At 39.3% G+C, this 25,407-nt stretch overlaps 1 protein-coding gene across 1 annotated transcript in view; it reads left to right on the top strand.

Moving 5' to 3' along the window:
• The first annotated feature begins 7,672 nt into the window (after positions 1–7,672).
• Positions 7,673–25,407, top strand: part of SNX30 (sorting nexin family member 30) — a 105,620-nt gene continuing 87,885 nt past the window's right edge. The window contains exon 1 of the mRNA XM_069107446.1: positions 7,673–7,877. Coding sequence (XP_068963547.1) covers positions 7,842–7,877 — 36 coding nt within the window. The 5' untranslated portion in view covers positions 7,673–7,841. The remainder of the gene's footprint in view (positions 7,878–25,407) is intronic.

Below are 25,407 nucleotides of genomic sequence, written 5' to 3'. Positions count from 1 at the left end.
CCTCCCACTGAGGACAGCCCAGAAGGCTGGCAGGAATCAGCCAGCGCAGCGCTCTGGAAGCCAAGCCCAGCCCCACACTGAGGTTTTAGCCCCAGGGCAGGCCTGACCAGCCACCAGCAGAGGGACTACAGATCACCAGTAGCTGTGATGGTTTCCAGAATTATCAACACATAGATGCTAAGGACAAAGTGAGAGGTCACTGCAGTCTGGACTATGGGACCCAGTAGTTGGGAGTGTGTTGGCTTTTGCCCCCGGGGTGAGAAGCCGCTGAGGGCTGTGGCACAGCAGCCACCACATGGCAGCTTCAGCTCCTGGCCTGCAGAGTGTAGGGGGAACCAAGCGACCAATCTGAGGGGTAATTACTCTTGCTTTAACCTGCTTGGATCTGGATTGCAGTCTAGGGTGGAGGTCCTGGGATGTGTGACCAGCTTGCCAGAGCATGTGGAGGCTTCAGACAGGGCACCCAACTAATACCTCTGGCAGCTGAGAAAACCCCACAGTTTGGGACGGAAGCTCCCCTGTCTGATGGCAGAGTCCTACTGTGGCAAAAAGCCCAAAAGTCAAGCAATTGAGGGGAGACATGACCAGGCAAAGGAAGCAAACCAAGCAAAGCAATCCAACATTAGACTTCTATTTTGGGGACAAAAAGGATCAAAGCATAGAACAGGAGGAAGACAGTGAAGTCAGAACTCCTGCACCAAAAGCTTCCAAGAAAAATACGACCTGGTTACAGGCCATAGAGAACCTTAAGAAGCAGATAAGAGAAGTGGAGGAAAAATTGGGAAGAGAAGCGAGAATGCTGCAAGAAAATTATGAACCGAGAGTCAACAGCCTGACTGAGAAAAATAACACCTTAAAAAATAGACTAACTCAAATGACAAAAGAGGCTCAAAAAGGCAATGAGGAGAAGAATGCCTTAAAAAGCCAAATTTGCCAGATGGAAAAAGAATCTCAAAAGCTCACTGAGGAGAATCATTCCTTCAGAATTAGATTGAAGCAAATGGAAGCTAGTGACTTTATGAGAAATCAAGATGATGTTAAACAGATCTAAACAAATGAAAGAATAGAAGGCAGTGTAAAATATCTCATTGGAAAAACCACTGACCTGGAAAATAGATCCAGGAGAGATAATTTAAAAATTATTGGACCACCTGAAAGCCATGATCAAAGAAAGAACCTAGAAATCATCCTCCAAGAAATTCTCAAGGAAAACTGCCCTGATGTTTTAGAACCAGAGGGCAAAACAGTGGTTGAAAGAATCCACCAATTACCTCCTGAAAAAGGTCCCAAAAAGAAAACTGCTAGGAATGTTATAGCCAGGTTCTGGAATTCCCAGATCAAAGAATATTACAAGCAGCCAGGAAGAAACAATTTGAATATTGTGGAAACACAATCAGGAAAACTCAGGATCTGGCAGCTTCTACACTGAGGGATCAAAGAGCTTGGAATATGATATTCTGGAGGGCAAAGGAGCTGGGATTAAAACCAAGAGTCACCTACCCAGCAAAACTGAGTATCATGTTTCAGGGGAAAATATGGTCATTCAGTGGAATAGAGGACTTTCAAGCATTCTTGATGAAAAAACCAGAGTTGAATAGAAAATGTGACATTCAGATACAAGAAGCAAGAGAAGCATGAGAAGGTAAACAGGGAAAAGAAATCATAAGGAACTTATCAAAGTTGAACTATTAACATTCCTACATGGAAAAATGATAATTATAACTGATGAAACTTTGCTTAGTATGAAAATAGTTGAAGGGAATAGAAATATATATGTCTATATTGGAGGGTATATGGGTATATTATACATATGTGAGTGTGTGTATATATGTGTACAGGTACATATGTACATAGATAGAGGGCACAGGACCAACTTAATAGGATGGGATGATACTTAAAAGGTGAAATTAAGAGGTGAGAGAGGAATATAATGAGAGGAGATGGGGAGAGACAGAATGGGGTAAACTATCTCATATAGAAGAGGCATGGGAAATGGTTACCATGGAGGGGAAGAATAGGAAGGCAAAAGGGAATGGGTCAACCTTATTCTCATTGAATTTGGCTTAGGGCGGGAATGACATACACACTAAATAGGGTATCTCACCCTCCAGGAGAGTAGGGGGGAAGGGGATGAGAGGGAGGATGATGGAAGGGAGGGCAGGCTGGGGGGAGGGAAGTTAGAAGCACTCACTTTTGAAAAGAGACAGGATCAAAGTAGAGAACAGAACAAGTGGGAGGTGGGATTAGGAGGGAGGGAAATATAGTCAGTTTTTTACAGTGTATCTACTATGTTAATGTTTTTCATTAGCCACACATGTACAATCTATACTGAACTGCTTATCTTCCCAGTAAGGGTGGGTGACAAGGGAGGAAGGGAATGAATCTGGAATTCAAAGTTTTAAAATCAAATGTTTAATATATATATATATATATTCTATTATTAATACTATTTTACATGTAATTGGGAATAAAAAAAGAAAAAAAAAGAAAAGCACCTACCTCCTAGGATTGTTGTGAGGACCAAATGGGATAATAATTTTAAATTGCCTGACATGTAATAAGTTCTATATAAATGTTAGCTATTGCTTCTGTTGTAACAAGTACTACTACCGTTCTTCTTCTTCCTGCTCTTCCTCTTTGCTACAGTATAGAAGTGATGCCTTTAGTAAAATCATTAAGAGCAAATTTGAGGAATAAGTGAGGATAAAGATCAATTTATTTCTCATTTTTAATAGTTATTTATTGGATGTTACTATGTGCCTCTATAAGGGAACTCCTGGGCAAGTTACTTCCTCTCTCTGGGCCTCAGTTGACTGATTTTGTAAAATAGGATTATACCAAATTACATCAAAGGTCCCTTTCATTTCTAATGCTGTGATCTGAAATTCTAGTCCAATGCAGTGGACATTTTTTTAAGTGCCTACCACATGCTGGTCCCTGTTCTTAAAGAGCTCACAATGTAATGGGGCTGGTGGGGGTGGTGGGGTGGGGGAGACTCTATTAATAATGGAGGTAGGACAGACAAGGGGAAGTGGAGGGGGTACCTAGCACAGAGATGTCTTGTTGGGTGGAGTAGAAATCGGTCAAAGCAGCAGATAACAGAGTAGAGTGTGTTAAAAGTCCATTCATCATACAGGTACTGCCACCTGTCAGAACTTTGATATCTGCCCAAGCAGGTATTATAGGTAAAAGTAAATACAGTAAGATCCCAGCAAGGGAAAGATTCCTGCTTCCTTTCACTGGACATCCAGTTCAGTGATCCAGCCCTTAGATCTCCTCAGTTTTCTTTACTTTGGAAAATACACTTACGGTTTTTTTGGTTTGTTTCTTTTTGTTGTGTGACCATATTTTTAGAAAATGTTTTTGGAAGCGGCAAAGTGGGGCTTTGGCGGGGTTCTCACTCTAACTTTCAAAGGTAATGCTTAGCTAGTCACTTGGACTGTTTTTTTTTTCTTTTTTCCTTTTAGTATGGAGGCTGAACCCTTGCCTAAAAGGCTTTTTGGTTGTAGTGAGGAGAAGGGGTGGCTTTTGGTTTGGAATATATAGCTGAAGCGTTTTGGTTAGAAAATCTCAGGACAGTTCCATTCCTTTCTTTTAGAATTGTTGAAGTTCATAGGTTTTTTCCTTCCTGAGTGTATGGAAAAAATATCACAAAAGCAATAGTCCTGACTTCTCTTCCTACCTTTATCTGAATTGTAAAGTACTGAAATAAAGCATAGTCTACTTGCTTTGTTAATTTTTTTTAAGCTGGGATTTAGGAAAACCATTAACTTGAAGCATGTGTGAGTCCTACTGGCTGAATTCACAAAGCCAGATGACTTGTTCCCATCATCCATCTCCCCTACTCCACTCAGAAAATTAGTAAAACTGATTTATAAATTTGATCTGTAGGCGATATATTTGACTTCAGTCTCTTTTCCCAAATTTTTGGGAAGTCTTTCCCACTTAGTGGTCCTCCTATCTGTTTGCTGATAGAGCTGTAACTAGAGCAAATCAATTAGGGCTTTGTCTAGGATGCTCATTTTTAAAAAAATATTTTGGTCTTTATTAATTTGTTTACTTTTAGTTTACAAGATTCAGTTCCACAATTCCTTGAGTTTCAGATTTTCTCTCTTTCCCTCCTCTCCCCCCCCCCCATGACAGCATACAATGAAGTATAGGATCTGCAAATACTTTCACATTAGACATTAGTCAGGTTATAAAGATGGATTGTATCAGATGGAGTGAACAAGGGGAAAGAGGGAACAAAACCAAACAAGAAAAAGAAAAAGATCAGGTAGTTTGCTTCAATCTGGATTCAAACTCAGTTCTTTCTAGTTCTTTCTCTGGATGTAGACATCTCTCCATCATGAGTCTTTTGGGGTTGACTTATAACCTTGCATTGCTGAGAAGAGTCCAGTCTGTCAAAGTTGGTCGTCAAACATACATTGTGCCTGTAATTGTGTACAAATTTCTCCTGGTTCTACTCTTCTCACTTAGCATCAGTTTGTATAAGCCTCTCCAGGTAAATATGAAGTCCATCTGCTCCTTGTTTTTTTTTTTTTTTTTTTTTTTTTAAGAAATCAGGGTTAAGTAACTTGCTCAAGGTTACACGGCCAGTTATTTCTGGGTGTGGTGCTGAGTGTCCGAGCCCGGGATTCGATCTCCAGGTCGTCCCAACACTGGAGCCAGTACTCTTACTCACTGAGCCACCTGGCCGCCCCTAAGCAATTGGGGTTAAGTAACTTGCTCAAGGTTACACGGCCAGGTGTTTCTGGGTGGGTGCTAAGTGTCTGAGCCCGGGATTCGATCTCCAGGTCTTCTCAACACTGGAGCCGGTGCTCTTACTTGCTGTGCTACCTGGCTGCCCCTGCTCCTTGTTTCTTACAGCACAATAGTATTCCATTATATTCATATACCACAACTTTTTCAGCCATTCCCCAATTGATGGGCACCCCCTTAATTTCCAATTCTTTGCCACCACCAAAAGAGCTGCTATAAATGTTTTTGTACATATGGGTCTCCCTCCCACTTCTATGATCTCTTTGGGATACAACCCTAGAGGTGGTATTGCTGGGTCAAAGGGTATGAAATTATTTATAGTCCTTTGGGTGTAATTCTGGATTGCTCTCTTAGAATGGTTGGATCAGTTCACAACTCCACCAGCAATGCATTAGTGCTCCAATTTTTCTACATCCTTTCCAGCATTTGTCATTTTCCTGTTTTGTCATCTTAGCCAATCTGACTGGTGAGATGTGGTACCTCAGAGTTGTTTTGATTTGCATTTCTCTAATCAATAGTGATTTAGAGCATTTTTTCATGTCTTTAATTTCTTCCTCTGAAAATGACTGTTCATATCCTTTGACCATTTATCAATTGGGGAATGACTTGTATTCTTATAGATTTGACTCAATTCTCTGTATATTTTAGAAACGAGTAGGACGCTCATTTTTAAAGGATGCTGGTCACAGTATTGAGATGTTTTAGCAATGTAGAAACAACAGTTTATTGCCTCTTTAGTAACAATAAGCAAAACTCAAATCAATTTCTAATCTTGTTGATTTGGAAATTTTCTTCAGCGATGCTTATTGAAACCTGAGCACCTTGCCCATGTCCTCCCATCACACCTTGTTTCTCATACTCACCACACGTATAGTCTATCTTTTTCCTAGCCTACAATTCCCTGATGACATATTGTATTCTTGTTCTTCAGAGTTCTTTATTAGTTTAATGGCACCCTTTACCAGGTACCTCATCCCTATCTTATGTGTGATACTGATTTTTAATTTGTCAGACACCTGTTGTATTCAGCAACACTGGCAGCCTTTTTTTTTTTTGATGAACTTTTAATTTTATAGGAAATGAGGTCATTGAAAGAGCTTAAGAGCTTTGTAATTTACTGAAGGAATTCTGGCCTATTCTGCATTTTTCTTTTCAACTCTGAGCCTAACACTTGGTCCATCTGAGTGTTTTTAGGTGCCCCCTCCACCCATATATACACACCCATACACATGTGACATCTGGGCAATAGAAATTCTTTTTCTGGGGCGGCCAGGTAGCACAGCAAGTAAGAGCATCGGCCCCAGAGTTGGGTTGACCTGGGATTGAATCCAGGCCCAGACACTTAGCACCCACCCAGAAACACCTGGCCGTGTAACTTTGAGCAAGTTACTTAACCCCAATTGCTTTAAAAAAAAATTCTTTTTCCACTTGGTCTTTCCTGTGTGGATGGCTAGGACAAAGTTTTTTGAGTGGTTATAGATTTTGAGACACTGCAGAGTGCTTCATGAGCATGATGCAGGTAGGAACATCACTGTCATGTTCAACTTGGATTTCTCTATATCATATCAATGACAGTAGTGAAACATCCCTGTCAGCATACATCTTCCTGTTTTATACTTCCTATGAGGATTATGATCAGATGGTCATTGAATAGGGTATTTCTGCTGTTAAATATTCTGAGATTTTCCAAGATCATTTTCAGTGATTTTAATGTAAGGAAGATGAGTGGACACTTAGTTGTTTAAGTTGATGTTTTGTTTTATGAAATCCAGTGCTTTTTCATGATCAAAAAAGCACAGAGATAAACAAGAAAAAAAAACTTTGCAGTCTCTTTAGCAAGAAAAATTAATTAAAATAGGAAAATGTCAGCTGGACTGACATGAGTTTCTTCTTCCTCTTCCTCAGTGCTGAGCCTCCCCTTCACCCTTAGCTACATCTTTTCATTTCACAAGTGTCCATAGGGTCCCACCCCCATTCCCTTTAAAGGCTTATTGTGTTGTGTATGGTGTGTTGTGGTTGCCCTCTATGCAAAAATTCCTGCCTACTGCTCTAATTTATGAGATGGGTTTTAGAAAGCATAAATCATAGATAACTTCTGAAGTTTTCCCTTGGGGGTAAAAAATCAACATTTTCTTGGAATTCCCTGGGTGATGCTTTCTTCTTGCTCAGTTGCTTAAGTATGAGGAAATGCTTGTACTAAGATGAATCATTTTTAAAAGGCTTAGACCTTTTCCAGCTGGTGATGGTGGTGTGTGCGCGTGCGTGTGTATGTAAGCACAACTGTTCCATAAAAATTACTAAGCCAACATTATGCTTTAAGAATACTATGAAAACATTCATGACGAAATTTTTTCCCCCTCTACAAACTGTCTGAGTATTACAGTTTTTCTTTTCTTTTTTCCTGTCCTCTTGAATTCTTGGTGTGTGGACTTTTTTTTCCTGTCTTTTTAATTTTTAAAGACATATCATTAGGTTTTCTGTGTCATTTCTTACCTGGTATGAGATAGCATTGTGTTCAGGGTAGAAAAGCAGGGGTGGGAGATCCCCAGAGTATGTGGTTAAAAGGATCCTTATTAACTCAGAACACTGGGGTTCTTGTGAGGTTAAGAATCATGAGTTCAGGTTTATGATAGTATTTAATCCCCCTTTAATAGGTGGAGGAGGAATCATTTGGCAACGGAGGATCAGAAAGAAACTTTTCCCTTTGAGTTCACAGAGTTTCATATCTTTATATGCAATCTTACTTCCTTCAAGCATGTGGTAGTTTTGTTCCCTTTCTAACAAAACTTTAACGTGATAAAACTAAAATTATAAAGGATATGTTCAAAACAAAACCAACATTATACAGGGTTTATTTTATTAGGAGTTTATTCTCTTTGTGGGTTTTTTTTTTTTAAAGCAGTTTCTCTTTTTTCTCTTTTTAGGACCTAAGTTTGCCTAATGGTGGAACTCCCGCAGGCACCTCCAGTCCTGCCTCTTCGTCTTCACTTCTCAACAGACTTCAGCTGGATGATGACCTTGATGGTGAGACCAGAGACCTATTTGTCACCGTTGATGACCCCAAGAAACATGTCTGTACAATGGAAACCTACATCACGTATAGGGTCACTACCAAGGTAGGCCTTAGTAATTTAATAGTGGATAGGGAAAAGTTCCTTGGAAAGTGGTGGCCCTTCATACTCAGAAAGCCTTCTATTACAAAGCTAAACCACTTTTTACAGAGTTAATTTCATCTTTATTTGATTAGTGTGGCTTAAGATGAACTACATGGGTGTTTAGGAGTGACAGACTCTCTGTATTCCATTCAAAAAGATTAGGCAGTATGATTCAGTGGAAGAAATGCGATTTCAGGGTAAGGACCTTTAAGGGTTCAAATGTTGCCCCTGCCACTTGCTACCTGTAACTTGAGGCAAGTCCCTTAACCTTCTTGGCCATCAGTTTCCTCATCTGTAAAATGAGAGAGGTCCTTAGAAGGAATTAAGGGACTTCTTAGATCTCTTATATGATGTATGTACTCCCTAAAGTATTGTTTTGGAATGAAACAAAATAATGGGGAAATGGTTTTTGTTTGTTTAAAATAATGTTTTGTTGATATTTATTTGTTTTGCTTGACTGTATTTTCTATCGCCCTATGGACTGGGGTAGGATGGGATAGGGTAAGAAAGAAATCATTGAGAAATGACAGGAATATAAAAAAAACCAAAATAGTAAAGTTATTTTTTACATCCTTGTAATTTCCCAGTGACTTCCCCCATGGGGGTGGTGGTGATAGTGAGAAACAGCAGAAAGAGAAAATGCAGTCAAGTAAAATAATAAATAAATATTTTAGCTATGTCTAAGAATATATGCTTCATTTTTTTCTTCTAGTCTGCAATCTATATGAGATGCAGGAGATAGCCCTGGTAAGCCTCAGTCCTCTGAAGTTATGATTTGAGCAATACAATGAATATTGCTCAAAGTTCTGAAAGTCCTTCAATATTGTTTGCCTTTACATTATTGTGTTCATGATGGAAATTTCCCCCCTAGTTCTGCTTACTTTGCTATGTGTCCATTCATACAGAGGAAGAAACATTTGGAATGAATTTTTTTCTTTTGAATATTTTATTTTTTCCTAATTACATGTAAAACAATTTTTAACATTCGTTTTTTAAAACTTTGAATTCCAAAGCCTCTCTTTCCCCTCTCCACTCCTGAGAAGGCAAGCAATTTTTTATAGATTATATATATGCAATCATGTAAAACATACTTCCATATTAGTCATGTTGTGAAAGAAAATATAACTCTCTTCCTCACCAAAAAACTCCAAGAAAAATACAGTAAAAAAAAAAAAGTATGCTTCGATCTGCATTCAGACCCCATCAGTTCTTTCTCCGGAGATAGATAGCATTTTTCATCATAAGTCCTTCAGAATTGTCTTCGATCATTCTGTTGCCGAGTGAGACTAAGTCATTCAGTTATCATTGTACAATATTGCTGTTATTCTGTGCAATGTTCTCCTGGTGCTGCTCACTTCATTCTGCATCAGTTCATGTAAGTCTTCCCAGGTTTTTCTGAAGTCATCCTGCTCATCATTTCTTATAATACAATAATAATGCATTGCAATCATATACCACAATTTGTATAACCATTTCTCGATTGATAGGGAATTTCTAGTTCTTTGCCACCAGTAGAAGAGCTGCTATAAATATTTTTGTGCACATAGGTCCTTTTCCCTTTTGTTTTTTATCTCTTTGGGATATGATATTGCTGGGTCAAAGGGCATGTATGGTTTTATAGCTCTTTGGACATAGTTCCAAAAATTACTCTCCAGAATGACTGATTCAGTTCACAACTCTACCAACAGTGCATTAGTGTCTCAATTTTCCCACATACCCTCCAGCATTTGTCATGTTCCTTTTCTGTCATATTAGCCAATCCAATGGGTATGAAGGAGTACCTTGGAATTGTTTTTTTTTGCTTTTTGGAGGCTGGAATGCAGGACAATTTGGGGTAAAGTGACTTGCCCAAGGTCACATGGCTAGTAAGTGTTAAGTATCTGAGGTTGGATTTGAACTCAGGTCCTCCTGACTCCAAGTGTTCTATTCACTGTGCCACCTAGCCCCACCCTGGAGTTAATTTGATTTGCATTTTTCTAATCCATAGTGATTTAGAGCATTTTTTGATGTGACTATAGATAGCATGGATTGCTTTATCTGAAAACTGCCTCATGTTAAAGTTGGGCTCTGCTTCTGGGATAGAAGGGGTATTATCCCAAGCTTCAGGTTACATGTACAGCTGTTTTCAGAGATAGTTCTGGAGGACTGTCAATTTTCAGTTTTTCCAAGGCAGTATGATCTAAGGAAAGGTGCATTTACTACTCTCTGATCTGTGCTCTGTTCTTTGAACTACCACCTGCATTCTTTTCTGCCCTTGCACTGGGACTGAGGTCTCTGCTCTAGTGGGTTAGTGCCGCTTCTTGCCCTGGGACTGTGACCTGAATCTGTGTATGAGCAGTGCCCAGCAAAGGGACCTCTGTGATCTCCTTCTGACCACTGCCTGACCTCCTTTCCATCTGTGGGCTGAGAGTGCCTGAAGCCTTTACTGCTGATTTTAATGGCCTTCAAGGCCTGCTGCTGGCTTGCTGGACATTGTCAACATTGGAATGTGCTCTACTGTCACCCCAGGGTGACAGACCTTTCCTGCTGACCTTCTAGGGTGTCTTGGGCTGGAAAATTGTTTCCTCCCATCCTTTTATGGATTCTGCCACTTCTGCTTGGAGGGGAATTTGGAAGAGCTCAGGAGAGTGAGTCCTTGCCTTTTCTCTGCCATCTTGGTTCTGCCCTCCCAGAATAAAATATTTTAGAGCACATTCTTTCCAGATCTTAATACATCATTATTGCCATAGTGGGAACATAACTGGCATCAGAGCCAAGGAACTTGAGTTCTAGGGCTGAATTTATCATTTACTTGCTATATGACCCTGGATTTTATCTATGCCATGATTCCCTCCTAAGAAGAGTTCAGGAGCTAGACTAGATTTCTAAGATATTTTCCAGATCTTATATTTGTGTAATTGTGGTCATTTCCTTATGTTTGCAACTAATGTCCAGTTCCTCTATGTGAAGCTTATATACATTTCTCCAAATCTCTAGGATCACTAATTGTAGTTTGTTAGCCATAACTGAGAGGTAGTATGGAGTAATGGATAAAAGGCCAACCTTGGAGCCAGAAAATCCTTCCTCTTGATATCTACTGGCTGTGTGACCCTGGCAAATCACTTGACCTCTCAACTTTTTTAGGCAACTTTCAATGATTACAAATTGAAGAAGAGCTACTGACCTTTATTAGTCAAGGGAGTTTCCTTGCCTGGCAATTTCCCACAGTGCTAGAATTACAGGACCAGTCTCTATCCCTATCTTTTACCCATTACTTAAATGAAGCCCTTTTTACTTCCTGACTGACTGTGGTCAAAATAATCAATAACCTTGTGACCAACATTGTGGTTATTGTACACCTGAATTTCAGTGAGGTGGGTCCTTTTTCAGGAAGTTTTTAGCTTAGGGAAGGATCTGGCAGACCCTGTGCTCTGATAGCATGGCCTGCAATATTGCAAGGTCTTCTGTCCTATGATAAATCATGAGAGTAAGACTTTGCTGGAGGTTTTGTTGATGATAGATATTTTTAAAGAGTAGGCAAGTTGTTGGGGCTTGTTTTTTTTTTTTTTTGCTATATTCGATGAAATGTAAAACTTCTTTCCTTCATAGATAATCACCTTATGCTATAAACAGTGCTTGAATAAGGTGCTGTGGTGTAAGATCAGTGGCTTATCTTGCTGATTCCACAAAGTTTCCTCCCTGCAATTCTTGACCCCCTCCCAAGTGATTCCTCTGACCTGTGACTTACCTCTGAAAATGCATATTCCTTCTCATTCTATTTTTACTCAGTTATACCACTTTTTTTTTTCCATTGCTTTCTCTCACTCTAGATGAGGGTGGTGCCATTTTGTAAAATAGGAAATGATGAACTGGCAAAACCTCTCTCCTGACTTCTTTCTAGTCCTCTTTCTCAGCTTTCCACTTTGAAGACATCTCCACCACCAAAAAACCAACCTGAATAAAGGCAAATTAAATTTCCATACTGATGTCAGTATCATTTTCCTTTTTGCTGTCATTCTTCATCACCCTTTTTGTTTCCTCAGTCAAGTCATTTCTTCCTTCATCATATTTCTTGAATCCATAGCATTGCAAAGTTGTAGAGTTGGGAGATAGAATGTTTTATGCAAGTAACAGCTTGGCAGGTCAAAGTAGCTAGATCGAAGAGCATGTGGAGATCTGTGGGGCAAGAAAATTGGAAATAGCAAGGAACCAGGCAGTGAAAGTCTTTAAAAGCCAAATGGAGGATTTCACATTTGATCCTTCAGCTTACATGGAGCCACCAGAGTTTACTGAATAGGGAGTCACATAGTCAGACCTATGGTTTAGGAAAATCATTTTGGCACATTGGAGTGAGGAGATTCATTAGAAGGCTTTCTCCTGTACTTAATAGTTTATGAGATGATGGTGGTCTGAATCAGGGTGGTGGCTGTGTAAGTGGAGAAAAAAGGACATGTACAAAAGATGTTGCAAAGGTAGAAATGACAAGACTGGATATATGGAATAAGTGTGAGTAAGGAGTTGAGGATTTTACTGAAGTTTCAGTCCTGGGTGGCCAAGATACTGGTTGTGCCCTTTGGAGGGAGGGGTAGAAGCTGATGAGTTTTGTGCTGGCCAAGCTAAGTTTAAATGTCTGTGGGAAATTCAGTTCTAGATTTGTTTTTCACACACCCAAAGGCCTCGGTGTAATTTACTAAGAATTCTCTTGGGAAGGAATCTTCAGAATGGTGTAGAAGGGATAATAGAGCTGGGCACAAGATCTTTATTTCAGTGATTGAGGTAACTTACCTGTGAGGAGAGATCAGAATCACCAAGTTTTGAAATTTTTCATCACTAAGTTCATACCTTTCTTTCCTCCCACTCTGCTCCCTCCAGTACACACACACAACACACACACACACACACACACACACACACACACAAACACCTTTGAAGTGTTTCAGTTTAAAGGACAATCTAGAAGATAGGAATAAGGTCAGCATGCTATAATATTGTAATTAATGCTTGCCTTTCAGTGTTGCCTTTACAACTGAATCCAAAGAAATATGGGAAGAGTTCACTCAGTGCTTTGCTTGACTGCCATAAGACTTTATAAATAAAGCCCCTTCTACTTTCCTTGTTCATATAAAACTAAGAATTGTAGGCAGTTCAGTGTGAGCAGAGCGCTTATGGAAATGAATGTTGAAAACTAAAAATAAATTAATTATCAAAAAATATATGACTTTAAAGTAAGAAAAATGCATCCATTTCATTTATCAATTTTATTGGCATATTATTAGGCAAAATAGTTTCTAATAATATCCTTTATTCCTCATTTCTTAAGAATTATTCCATTTCTTTTTTTGTTTTTCCTCACTCTTTTAAAAGTCACAATAGCTAATAGTTTATCTATTTTGTTAATCTTTTTTTTAAACCCAGCTTCTAGTTTTATTTACCAATTAAGGTGTTTTTTTTGAGTTTTGCTTTCAGTTTTGTTAATCTTTTCTTTACTTTTTAGATTTTCTAATTTGGGGTTCAGTTTGGCATTTTTTGATTAAATGTTTTTATAGGGATTTTTAAAATGCCTGATTCACTGATTTGTTTTCTTTCATGGATGAAAATATTTAGAAATACAAATTTCGTTAAGTTTTCCCTCAGGACTGTATACTTGTAATATATATGAAGCAGTTCAGTGGCTCAGTGGATAGAGTATTGGGCCTGAAGTTAGGAAGACCTGAGTTCAAATTGGGCCTCAGATACTCACTAGCTGTATGACCCTGGGCAAGTCACTTAACCTCTGCTTTAATCCACTGGAGAAGGAAATGGCAAACCCCTCCAGTATCTTTGCCCAAAAAATCCCATAATGGGGTCATGAAGAGATGGACACAATTGAACAGTAAAAAATAACATAAATATATTGCATATTGCATATTGCTATCATTTCATTTTCTTTAATGGCACAGAGCTTGTAAGACAGTACAAAGGAAGGTACAGTTTTGTCTGTAGAGGCTATAGTAAGAAAGATGAAATTAAAAGTAAGGGAATAAATTAAAAGATGTGTAGGACCTCTACTTGGTCTTTGTTTTGGCTTCATGCTGGTAGGCAGAGCAATAGCAGGCTCTACTTCTTGAGACCTCTACTTTCTGGCAGTCAGAGTAGTATGTGGTAGTGTTTCTTTATGCTTAGTAATCACCTCAACTTAGAGAAGTTATTTTTGATGAATTTTCACTTTTTTTGTGTTAAGTTGGAAATTTTCTCCAAAATTCATATGACTTACTATTTAAGTCAGCTCTCTCTCTCTCTGTGTCTCTCTGTCTCTCTCTCTCTCTCTGTGTATCTCTCCCTCTCTCTCTCCCTCCTCACCCTATTTATTCATTGACTTTAAATCAGCCCAATTTCGACTCTTCTACACATAAAAGACCTTAAGAATGGGAAGAGATGGTCTAGAGCCTGGGTCACGTTTTCTTCTTGCCATAGCTTCCTCCTCCATTCAACATTGTATCTCACAAAGCTGCAAAATCCATATTCTTAAAGAATGAAGTCCTATAGTATGACCTTGTCATTCCCCTACTCAGAAAAGCCTCAGTGGCTCCCTATTGCTTCTAGGTTTGTGTTGTACAAAGTATTGTTTGGAATTTCATAGTCTAGCTCCAACTTGTCTTTCTAGACTGACCATACGTTACTTTCCCTAGGGGAAAAAAAAATTGTGTTATAACCAATCCAGATTTGCTCTTTCTGTGTATAGCATATTATCTTCTACCTTTGAAGAGGTCCCTTATGCCTAGAATACATCTTGATGAATCTCTGTATTTCTTTGAGGTATAGATCAGGTTCTACTTACTAAACCAGTTTTGAGCCCATCCGTCCTTCTCTCCTCTCCCTTATACAGAATTACTTTGTGTTTACTATGTATGTGTAATCCATATGAACTCTGGGGGTCCTCATTCCAGTTTGCACTTACATTAGTATTTGATCCCCTAGGGGTAACCCTGAGGGGAGGGAATGATTCCCCTAATGTTATGGCCCTATGCCCCCATTCCAGTGTGTTTTTCCTAATACCAGTTGCCAGTTACAATTAGTATCTGCCATGTATCTCTGATTGACCCAGTGCTTAGTGTTCTATCTGCTTTAACTAGTTAATATCAGTTTTAAAATAGTTTTTTTAATTAACAAAAATCTTTTTTCCTTCCTGTCACTTTGCCAATAAAAATAAGAACAAAACCCTTGTAACAAATACATATAGTCAAGCAAAACAAACTCTTGCATTGGCAGTGCCTAAAAAGTATATGTCTCATTCTACTCTGAAGCCATTACCTCTTAGTCAGCATATGGGTAGCATGCTTCATTGAATTGTGGTTGGTCCTTGTATTAATCAGAATCATTAAGTTTTTCAAAGTTGTCTTTACAATGATTTTGTTATTGTGTAAAATTATTCTTTGTTCTGCTCAGTTCTCTCTGCATTAGTTCATACAAGTCTTCTCAGGTTTCTCTGAAACTGTCTCTTATAATTTCTTATGGCACAGTTCTCTTTCTTTACATTTATTACATTATTATTACATTACATTTCATTACATTATCTTTATTTGTTCAGGAATTTTTGTATTCCCTAATTGGTCAAGACTCCTTTAGTTTATGTATTCTTTGTCATCACAAAAAAAGATGCTATAAAATATTTTAATACATATGGGTCCTTTTCCTCATTCTTTGATCTTTTGGGGATATAGACCTGGTAGTGGTAACCACTGCTAGGTCAGAAGGTATGCACAATGAGTAATACTTTAGGCATAGTTTGAAATTGGTTTCCAGAATGACTAGACCAATGCATAATTCTACCAGCAGTGCATTGGCATGACTTTTCTCACACCTGCTACAACTTTTGTCGTTTCCCTTTTTTGTCAGATTTGCCAATCTGGTGGGTATGAGGAATCTCAGAATTACTTTAACTTGCATTTCTCTAATTAGCAGTTATTGGGAACCATTTTTTATGGTAAGGCTATTGATAGCTTAGATTTCTTCTTCTGAAAATGGCCTATTCATATCATATACATTGAGGAATGGCTCTTATTCTTTTTTTTTTTTTAAAGCAGTTGGGGTTAAGTAGCTTGCTCAAGGTTACATGGCCAGTTATTTCTGGGTGTGGCGCTAAGTATCTGAGCCTGGATTCGATCCCAGGTCATCCCGACTCTGGGGCCGGTGCTTTTACTCTCTGTGCCACCTGGCTGCCCCTAAGCAATTGGGGTTAAGTAACTTGCTCAAGGTTACACGTCCAGGTATTTCTGGGTGTGGTGCTAAGTATCAGAGCCCGGATTTGAATCCCCAGGTCATCCCAACACTGGGGCCGGTGCTCTTACTTGCTGAGCCACCTGGCCACCCCAAAACTACAATCCTCCAGGCTCCTGGTAGCAATTCCCTAGTATCTTCCATATGGGTAACACTCTCTTAGGTTATTTAGGCCTTTATTACTCTTTTTTTTTTTTATAGCAGTTGGAGTTAAGTAACTTGCTCAAGGTTACACAGCCAGTTATTTCTGGGTCTTGTGGTAAGTCATCAGAGCCTGGATTCGATCCCAGGTCATCCTGACTCTGGGACTGGAGATCTTACTCACTGCGCCACCTGGCCACCCTTTGGCTCTTATTCTTGTAAACCAGAATCAGTTCCTTATATATCTTGGAATTGAGATCTTAATCAGAGAAATTCACTGCAATCATTTCCCCCCTTGGTTAAGTGGTTTTCTTTTAATTTTAGCTGCACTGATTTTATACAAAAACTTTTTAATTTTATAAAATCAAAATCCTTCATTTTATCTTCTGTCATTTTGTCTGTCCTCTGTTTGGTCATAAACTGTTTTCTAGATCATAGATCTTAAAGGTAATGTCCTCCTTTTTTGTTTATGATGTGATCGTTTATGTCTAAATCGTATTCATTTGGAGTCAATTAGCTTTTATAAATGGATATTTACTGAAAAGATATAACAAGAACAAAAGTATGAAAACCTTTCTCACAATTCCAGGAGCATCTCCCACTTCTACCACCTCTATGTCTGTGGAGGATAGGCTCAAAAATGCTGATTTCTACAAAGCATCTCCTCCCATCATGTTTCCTTCCAAATGTGGCATAAGCAGTGTATGGTTATTTGTGGCAAGACAAGGCGCTTTGCATCAGCGTAGCACTGGGCTTGGTCCAGGCGATTCCCTTCTTGGGGTTTCTTGGACTTAAGTAGCTTGGCTGCTGTTACACTGTGCCAGGAATGGACTTTGGTTCTTGGATTTCTGGTATCTCGATCTTTCAACTATTTGAAGCTCCCAAGTTTCCTGCCATAGCTAATTTTCCTTCACTTAACAGTAGGAAAGAACAGACACAAGGATAGAAGTGATGGTTCATGAACCACGTGGCAGTAGCCTGAGGCCTCTCTTCCTTGTTGGAGGAATGAAGTGAGGAAGGGAGGTAGAATGGATAGAGAAGAGAGGGAAGATAGGAGGGAGAAAAGGAAGAGAGGGGAGAGAGAGGGACAGAGAAACAGAGAGGAAACAGAAAAGTAGACAGAGATATTGATTTGACCAGTTAATGTCTTTTCATATGTACACTCAGTTCCAAACTCAGCAGCCAATCAAGAGCCACTTACATAGGAAGCCGACAGGAAACAGAGAATACCTGTTGCACATGTTCTGCATTGGCGAGCAGGGCCCTTCATTACACACTCTGGAAGCCGGTACAACAAATAAGAGCGTAGAACAATGTATCAGGCAGAGCATTCTGTGTATACTCCTGAGTTTGGGGCTCTCGTTGACCAAATCCTGTTGTAGATATCATTTGTAGTCAAGCATCTCTCCTTACTGTCGCTCCCCTAGCCTCCTGCAGAGTACAGTTATCCCTCCCAAGTTGCAGGGGTTAGGGACACAATGCCCCCTATGATCTGGAAAATCCATATGAAATTGTTTGGTCCTCCCTTTGTACTAGAGAAGAAGTCTGAATTATTAGGGTATTAAATGATGAAATATGTTGATATTATACAATACTATACTTATATTTTATGCATTTCTGGGTTTCTAAACTTTTTTTGTTTCATTTGCGGGCCTTTGCCAGTCATTGTGGCTTCCGCAAAACTCCCCCCAAACTCCCATTTCATTTCTTATGCTGAACTATGGTATATTGAAACCATGATGGGGAAAGTCATGATGTGAAAGGGATAACTGTGGAAGTTTCTTGAGTGCAGGCACTGTTTCATTTTTTGGTCTTTGTATCCCCAGAGCCTAGCAGTGTCTGGCTAATGGTAGACACTCGGTAAATGCTTGTGGAATTGAATCATACCCTTTCCTGGAATATTACCCTTAATGATTCCGTCAGAGAATGTGGACATAGAGTTCTTTAAAAGAAAAAAGTGTAGCTGATATAGGCGGTTCTAGGGAAGCTGCTTGGGCAGCACTAAACGGCAAACATTTCCAGTTTAGTAGAAATGATTATTTGTATCGCAGGTCAAAATACCAAAATACCAAAGAAGGAGTTTCAGTTCATAGACTGAAACCAAAAGTTTTCTCCTCACGTGGGGACAAGACAGCTGGGATTAGAGTCAGACTTGACTTTGAACTCTGATGTCATCTTGGGCAAATGATTTCATCTCTAGAGCTCATAGATCTACAGCTGGAGGGAACACCAGAGGCCTTAAATAACTGCAGAAGAAACTTCAGAGGTCATTGAGTCTAACCCGTCTTCATTTTACAATTGAAATCATTTTCCCAAGGTCACACAGGTACTGCAGAGGCACTATTTGAACCCATGCTCTCTTGACTGCACAGCTTATCTTTCTACGGTGCTACATTGCCTCTCCATAGTTTCCTAATTCATAAAAATAAGGGGATAGATTAGATCAGGGGCTCTTAACCTGTTTTGTTCATGAACCCCTTTGTCATTTTGGTGCAGCCTACATACCCCATGTCATTATGTTTTTTATGTGCATAAAATAAAATGTATAGGACTATAAAGGGAACCAGAAGTTAGTGAAAGTAAAGATAGAATTTTTTTTCCCATCCAAGTTCATGGACTCCCTGAAATCTATTCACAGATATCTGAAGGTCTATGTACCACCAGGCTTAGAAACCTGGGATTACATGATTTCTAAGGTACCTTTCAATTCTAAAAAATACTGTGTCCTTATTTTAGGAAAAACATTCAGTCCTAAATAACCATCTCTACTGAGGTTGAAACAACTTTTATATAGAAAAAAAAAGTAAATTATCCAAATTAAATCTAAATAATAATTAATTCCCTAGTGTGGAACTTGAAGGAAAATACAGTCAGTTCTGCTAAAAGTCAATGTATGCATTCCTCAAAAGCAAAATCACTATCAAAAACCATATGACTTATGGGGAAAATGGGATTTAGGAGGACACAATCAAAAGCTTCATCAGTGAAATACAAAAAAGATAGAAACTTAATAGAAAAGTTAGAACAGTTTTATACATGTAATACATAAATATTACAATGAATAGTGGTAGTGTGGGCTGCCTGTACTCTGGGTTCCCATGACCTGGAGTTGCAAAATCTCAGGTAAATTGAACAGGCCCTGGGATTGTCTGAGGCCTTATCACAAGGTGTGGGGAGTGGTTTCAGACTTCCTCTGCCTCTAGCTCCTACTCTGCTAGGGTATATACAGTCAATATGGCACTTTACTTTGAAAAAGACCTGAAGTTTGTTTGTAGAAGGGGTATCAGAAGGGGTGCAGCTTGTGAATTATTGCAGAGTGGTTCAGTTTTCTGCATTTTAGCTGCTTATTGGGAAAGTAATCTCGAGTAAATGGAATTCTTGTTATGCTCAAAATGTTACCTGACAGATCAATCATGTTACAACACATTTACATTTTTGAAACAAGCACTGTAGCAGAACTGACTGGATAGGAGAGCCTACAATTGCCCAGTTTCTAGATCATTGCCAAGGCTTCATTGAGAGTTGGTGATATACTAAACACCTTACTCTCATCTCAGTTATCAGTTAATAAAAAAGTAGGAATGTCAATGTAAAAACATTGTTTGAGCCTCTGCATGTGTACATGTACATCAAGAAAGAGGTATGAGGACGGGTTAAGAAATGGTCATTGAGAGGTGGCTAGGTGGCACAGTGAACAGAGCACCAGCCCTGGAGTCAGGAGGCCCTGAGTTCAAATGCAGCCTCAGACACTTAACACTTACTAGCTGTGTGACCTTGGGCAAGTCACTTAACCCCAATTGCCCTGCTTTCCCTCTCAAAAAAAAAAAAAAAAGAAATGGTCCTTGCTCTCTAGAAGTTTGTAGGCTTATGTGTGTATGTGTTTGTGTGTGTGTATGGGGGGGAGGATAAGCATTGTATACAAATTAACGTAATACTAAATGTGGAGTGTGAAAATATTTAAAAGGAACTATGCTCAAAGAGGGTGGTGTACAGAGTGGCAAGCACTGTGTGCCAGGCACTGGGCTAAGTATTTTACAGATGTATTTTCTCCTTTGATCTTTCCAACCACCTTGTGAGATAGGTGTTATTATGGTCCTCATTACAGTTGAAGATTCTGAGGCAGACAGTGGTACTTGCCCAGGGTCACACACCTGATAAGTGTCTGCGGGTGTGTAAATGTGTAATGGGAATGTAAATTTTTAAGATCTTCCCTGCCCCTAGGCTAAAGTGCACCTGGAGCCTGGGGTGGGAGGCTTGTTTTTCAGTAAATACTTCTTGATTGGCCAGTGAGTCAATAAGGTTGTTACATTCTCTGAGCCAGGAGAAGGCTATATAAGCCCTGATGTGTAGCTTTGTTTTGGGGCTCACTTTGAGAAGTGTTCTGTGATTTGATCTGGATTCTGGGAAGTTGTTGTTGAGAGCCCCCCCTCGGCTTTGAAAAACCCAGATGTTGAAACCCAGATGTTGATTTGGTATGGATGTAATGGTTGGACAGTTTGGAAACTGTATACTTGATCTGTTTCTGTCTTGATAATTGTCTGTATATTCTAAAGTTCGAGGTGCTGACCTTTTTCCCCCGAACTAGGTAAATGATAATGATTAAAATAAGCTTGCTAACCCATTTTGAGTTTTATCAAAGCAGATCCAAGAACCTGTGGTGGCAGCAACTCTGGGGACGCTGGGGTGCTTGCTGCTGCAAAATGAACTCAGGTTTTCCTGACTCCAGACCCAGCATCCTCTCCATGATGAATCATGAAAGGAGACACAGAAGAGGTGGCATTTGAGCCAGGCTTTGAAAATTGACTGAGATGTGATATTTGCGGGATGGGTGTGTGGAAATTCCAGGCCTAGAAAGTTGGCTGAACAAGGGCCATACATAGGAGGGAAAGTGGTTTGGGAAAGGGCTGATAGGCTGGTTGTTGTTTTTTGTGATTCACTCCTTGAGTACATTAATGATGGAAACTTTTTACTGCGGCAGAAATTGTTTTCAAAAACTAGACACTTAAGTCATCAGAGAATTTCTCATTCTACATTATCAGTTTTCTTGAGAGTGATCAGGTCGTTTGGATTAAAGGGGAAATGACTTTTTTTTTTTTAAGAGAACCACTGTTATGCTCACTGTGTGGTAGCATGACCTTTCCTGGGAGTCAAAAAGACTTGGATTCAAGTCCTGCATCTGTGTCTCTGGGCAAGTTACTTAAACATTTGTGTCCCTAATAGCTCTCTTAAGTTGCAGAGCAGGGATGATCTTTGCTGGCACAGGAAGCTCTCTACTGGGAGCTCTCTACATTGATGAAATCATAATAGCAGGAATCCCTTTTGTTTGGAGATTGGGAAGAGATAAGAAAGAAGTATGTCAACAGCATTTCCCCTTTCCCCTCCACTTCCTTTGTCTTACGAGGAAAATTTTGAGTCATTTCTTCTAGACTGAAAATGTTTCTGAGAACCAGAAAGATTCCTCTTCACAGAAGGCCTAGTCCTTCTAAGTCATTCTCAGTCTTCTTTGCAGATTTATCATACATGTCACACCCATCAGTTATCATACTGCCCCTCTTCCCTTATTCTCTACATTCTCTCTTACTAACCTCATCAGCGCCTGTGGGTTCAGTTTCCATCATAAGCCCTCGCCCCCACTTGCTTAGATTATTGCAATAGTCTACTAACTGGCCTTCCTATGTGAAGTCATTCCCCATTCCAGTCTATCATCTGCTCAACCAAAAGTGAATTTTCTAAAGTGCAGCTAGTTGATGCAGTAGATGGAGTGCTGGACCTGAAGTCAGGAAGACTCGTCTTTATGAGTTCAAATCTGAGTGTATAAGCTATTCAAATCTGGTCTCAGATACTTACTAGCTGTGTACCCTCGGGGAAATCACTTAAGTTTGCCTCAATTTTCCATCTGTAAAATGGGCTGGAGAAGGAAATGGCAAAGCATTCCAGTATCTCTATCAAGAAAACCCCAAAATGGGGACACAAAGAGTCGGACACAATGGAACAATAGCAAAGACCATGTCAGTTTTCTGCTCAAGGAGCTTCAACGGCTTCCTATAATGACTAGGATCAAGTATAAAGGACTCTGTTTAGAATTTAAAACTCTTCTTAACCTGGTTTCTCCTGACCTTTCCTCTCCCCAACACACTCAGTGATCCAGGTACATTGGCCTTCCTATTTGCCTTTCCTCTCATACAATGCTCCCATCTCCCAGCTGTGTGCCTTTGTACCAGCCACATCCTGGGCCTGAAATGCTTTTACTCCTTATGATCCATCTCACCTGGCTTCCTTCAAGACGGCTCAAATGCCACCTTATTCTAAGAGGCTTTTCCTAGTGTTCCCAGCTGTAAGTTCTTCCTCCTCTGAAACTGCCTTCTGTCTACTCTGTATTCTGTGTGTACCTGGTTGTGGTCTCCCCCTGAGAAAGGAAGCTTGACAAGCACCAGCACTTTTTCTACTGTGCCTGCCACCTAGCTGCTGCTGCTATTGTTGTTGTTTGGGGGGGGGGGGAGACATATATGAACTTTCTTCTTCCTGGAGAGACGTTGTAAAAACAGTACCTTCATGCTTTTTAAGATTGTGTTGCTTCTGAAATAGATTTCCACCCATTCTTACCAACTGCTTTCTGCAGGCATTTTTTCATCTTCTCATAGGATATCTAAGTAAGGTCCAAATGTTTTATTGTCAGTGATGGTAATAACACATTATTAACAAATGAACAGATCTGTTACCATTTTATACTGTTTAAATAGCATTTGATATAGAATGATATATAAGTATTATATTTCTATAATTTTAATACCTGTTATTTACCTTTGGCTTAGTAATTAGTCATTTTTAAATGGTAAAAAAAGAGATGAAAATTGGGCAGGTGGGAAGGTGTGGATTAAGAGTTTAGTCTGAGTTAATGTAAAAGTTGAATGTAAAAATATTTTGTTTTAAATATATATATATGTATGTATGTAAGGAGAATTTTGTTATCCTTCTTAGAATTAGTTTCTTAGGATCCATGGCCATGGGTATGTCTAGTTTGTAGGTGTTTGATAATAACTCCCAGAATAGCCCCAAGGATTTTAGATAGTAATTCTTAGACTCATAGTGATAGACAGTTCTACTGAGGCTGTGCCATGAGATATGGGAGTGCCATAATTGATATTTACTACATTTGTGCAGAATGACGATATTGCTAAAGTTAACCTGTGAGCTTAATGTTAACAAGATGCCTTCTTTGTCTGTGCTCTATAAAGTAGGGGGGCATTGGTCAGTGAGGAGGAAAACGGGGAACTCATAGAGGAATCTGTGTGTGCCCCAACCAGCCCCCATTGAGGCTTGAGGGGAGTGTATAAGCTGTGCTTGTCCCGATTGACCCCATTGAGATGTAGGGGTAGTTGCTCTCCCCCCCCTTCTTGCCAGCCTCGGCAAGAAGGGTGATTAGGGAATGCTATAGGAGCTGGTTCTCCCAGCAACCATTTAAGAAGACTAGACTAGAATAAAACCAATTATTAACCCCTCTGAAGGTGTCTGCCTGTCTGACTAGATCAAGAGTGAACCTGTTAGAGGCTGGAGTCTCAAACCTCCAGTGCCTCCCATGTGTTATCTGTGAAACTATATATACGTGTGTGTACGTATATGTGTATGTATGTATGTATGTATGATATCGTTTCATATGCTATATTCAAAAGTGGTATTATAAAATATAAATAGCTAAAGATAAAGATTAAGTGATTGAAAAATTAAAGGCCTACTTTGCATAATATTGCATTATAATCAAGTCTTTTGATTTGTAAAAATTACCGGATTTTTTGAGAAGTTGAGTATATGTGGCTTGGGTTTTTTATGTAAATTACCAAGTTTTTTATATAAATTACCAAGTTTTAAATGTAGGAAGTGCCTTAATTCTTAAAACTCAAAAAATTTCACATGAAGAGATAGGAACTTTAATTAAGGATAAATTTCTTTTTTTTTTTTTTTTTTTTTTTTTTTGCATTTTTTTGGAGGGCAATTGGGGTTAAGTAACTTGCCCAAGGTTACACAGCTAGTTTTGTGTGTGTGTGTGTGTGTGTGTGTGTGGGTGTGGGTGTGTGGGTGTGTGTGGGTGTTAAGTGTCTGAGGCCAGAACTGAACTTAGGACCTCCTGACTCCGGGGCCAGCTCTTTACTCACTGCGCCACCTAGCCGCCCAAGGAAGCTTTGTTTTAATAGCAGATTTGCTTCTGGAGGAGAGTTATTTGACAGTGTGACCAAGGACATTCTTGTCCTCGTGACTCTTAAGAGTAATGAGCAGAAAAGAAATCATCAATTCTAGTCTATTCACAGCCTATTTGAAAAGTCAGTGCAAGTGGCTCAGTGTAAATTTGTTAATATATGAGCTGCATTCTTTCTTTCTTTGTAACACTGCTGTTTTATTTTCTTGGGATCTCTTAATGGATCTGAGCCTTGATCTCAGACTAGCACCTCCAGTGGCGACAGGCAGACCAGTGGTCAAGGCATCTACATCAAGTCACTTGGGTTCCCAACTTTGTCATTTTCCTTAACTTTTTACTTTCCTTCTCCCCATGTAGCCAATTAGTTACCAAGTCTTATCGTTTCTACCACCACAACATATTGGGCATCAGCCACCATTGTAGTTCAGACCTTTATCATTTCTTGCTTGGACTTCTATAATAACCTAATTGATCTCCCTGCTTCCAGTCTTTCTCTTCTCCATCACATCCTATGTATCTCTTCCAAGATGACTCCAAAAGCACAGGTTCTGACCATGTCACTTCCCTTTTAAAAAAACTCCAGTGACTCCTTATAGATTTTAGAATCAAATATATTTCATCTTTATCTCTTGTTTTCTTTTCTATTTTTACATATTTTATAATACCCATAATTATTAGTATAGTAGAACATCTTATAATTTATAAATGAGTAAATATGCATGGATTGATTCTGTGTGTGTGTGTGTGTGTGTGTGTGTGTGTTAACTGATAGAGTTATATGGTTAAAGAAGTTTGGAGACTACTCTTCTAAGTCAGAGAGAGTTGGGAACTGAATTGAAGAGGTTCCCTAAATTACTTTTGCACCTCCTCTGTTCTGGCTTAGTGCTTTCTTTGAGAGCGACCAGTTTCGTTTAGAAAACTTTT

The sequence above is a fragment of the Petaurus breviceps genome, unplaced genomic scaffold (assembly GCF_028583685.1).
Source record: "Petaurus breviceps papuanus isolate PSGF00001 unplaced genomic scaffold, PetGlider_PUasm1.0 90062, whole genome shotgun sequence".
NCBI classification, from domain to species: domain Eukaryota; kingdom Metazoa; phylum Chordata; class Mammalia; order Diprotodontia; family Petauridae; genus Petaurus; species Petaurus breviceps.
The sequence above is the reverse complement of the archived record's forward strand: the minus strand, read 5'-3'. Positions and strand labels throughout refer to the sequence as shown.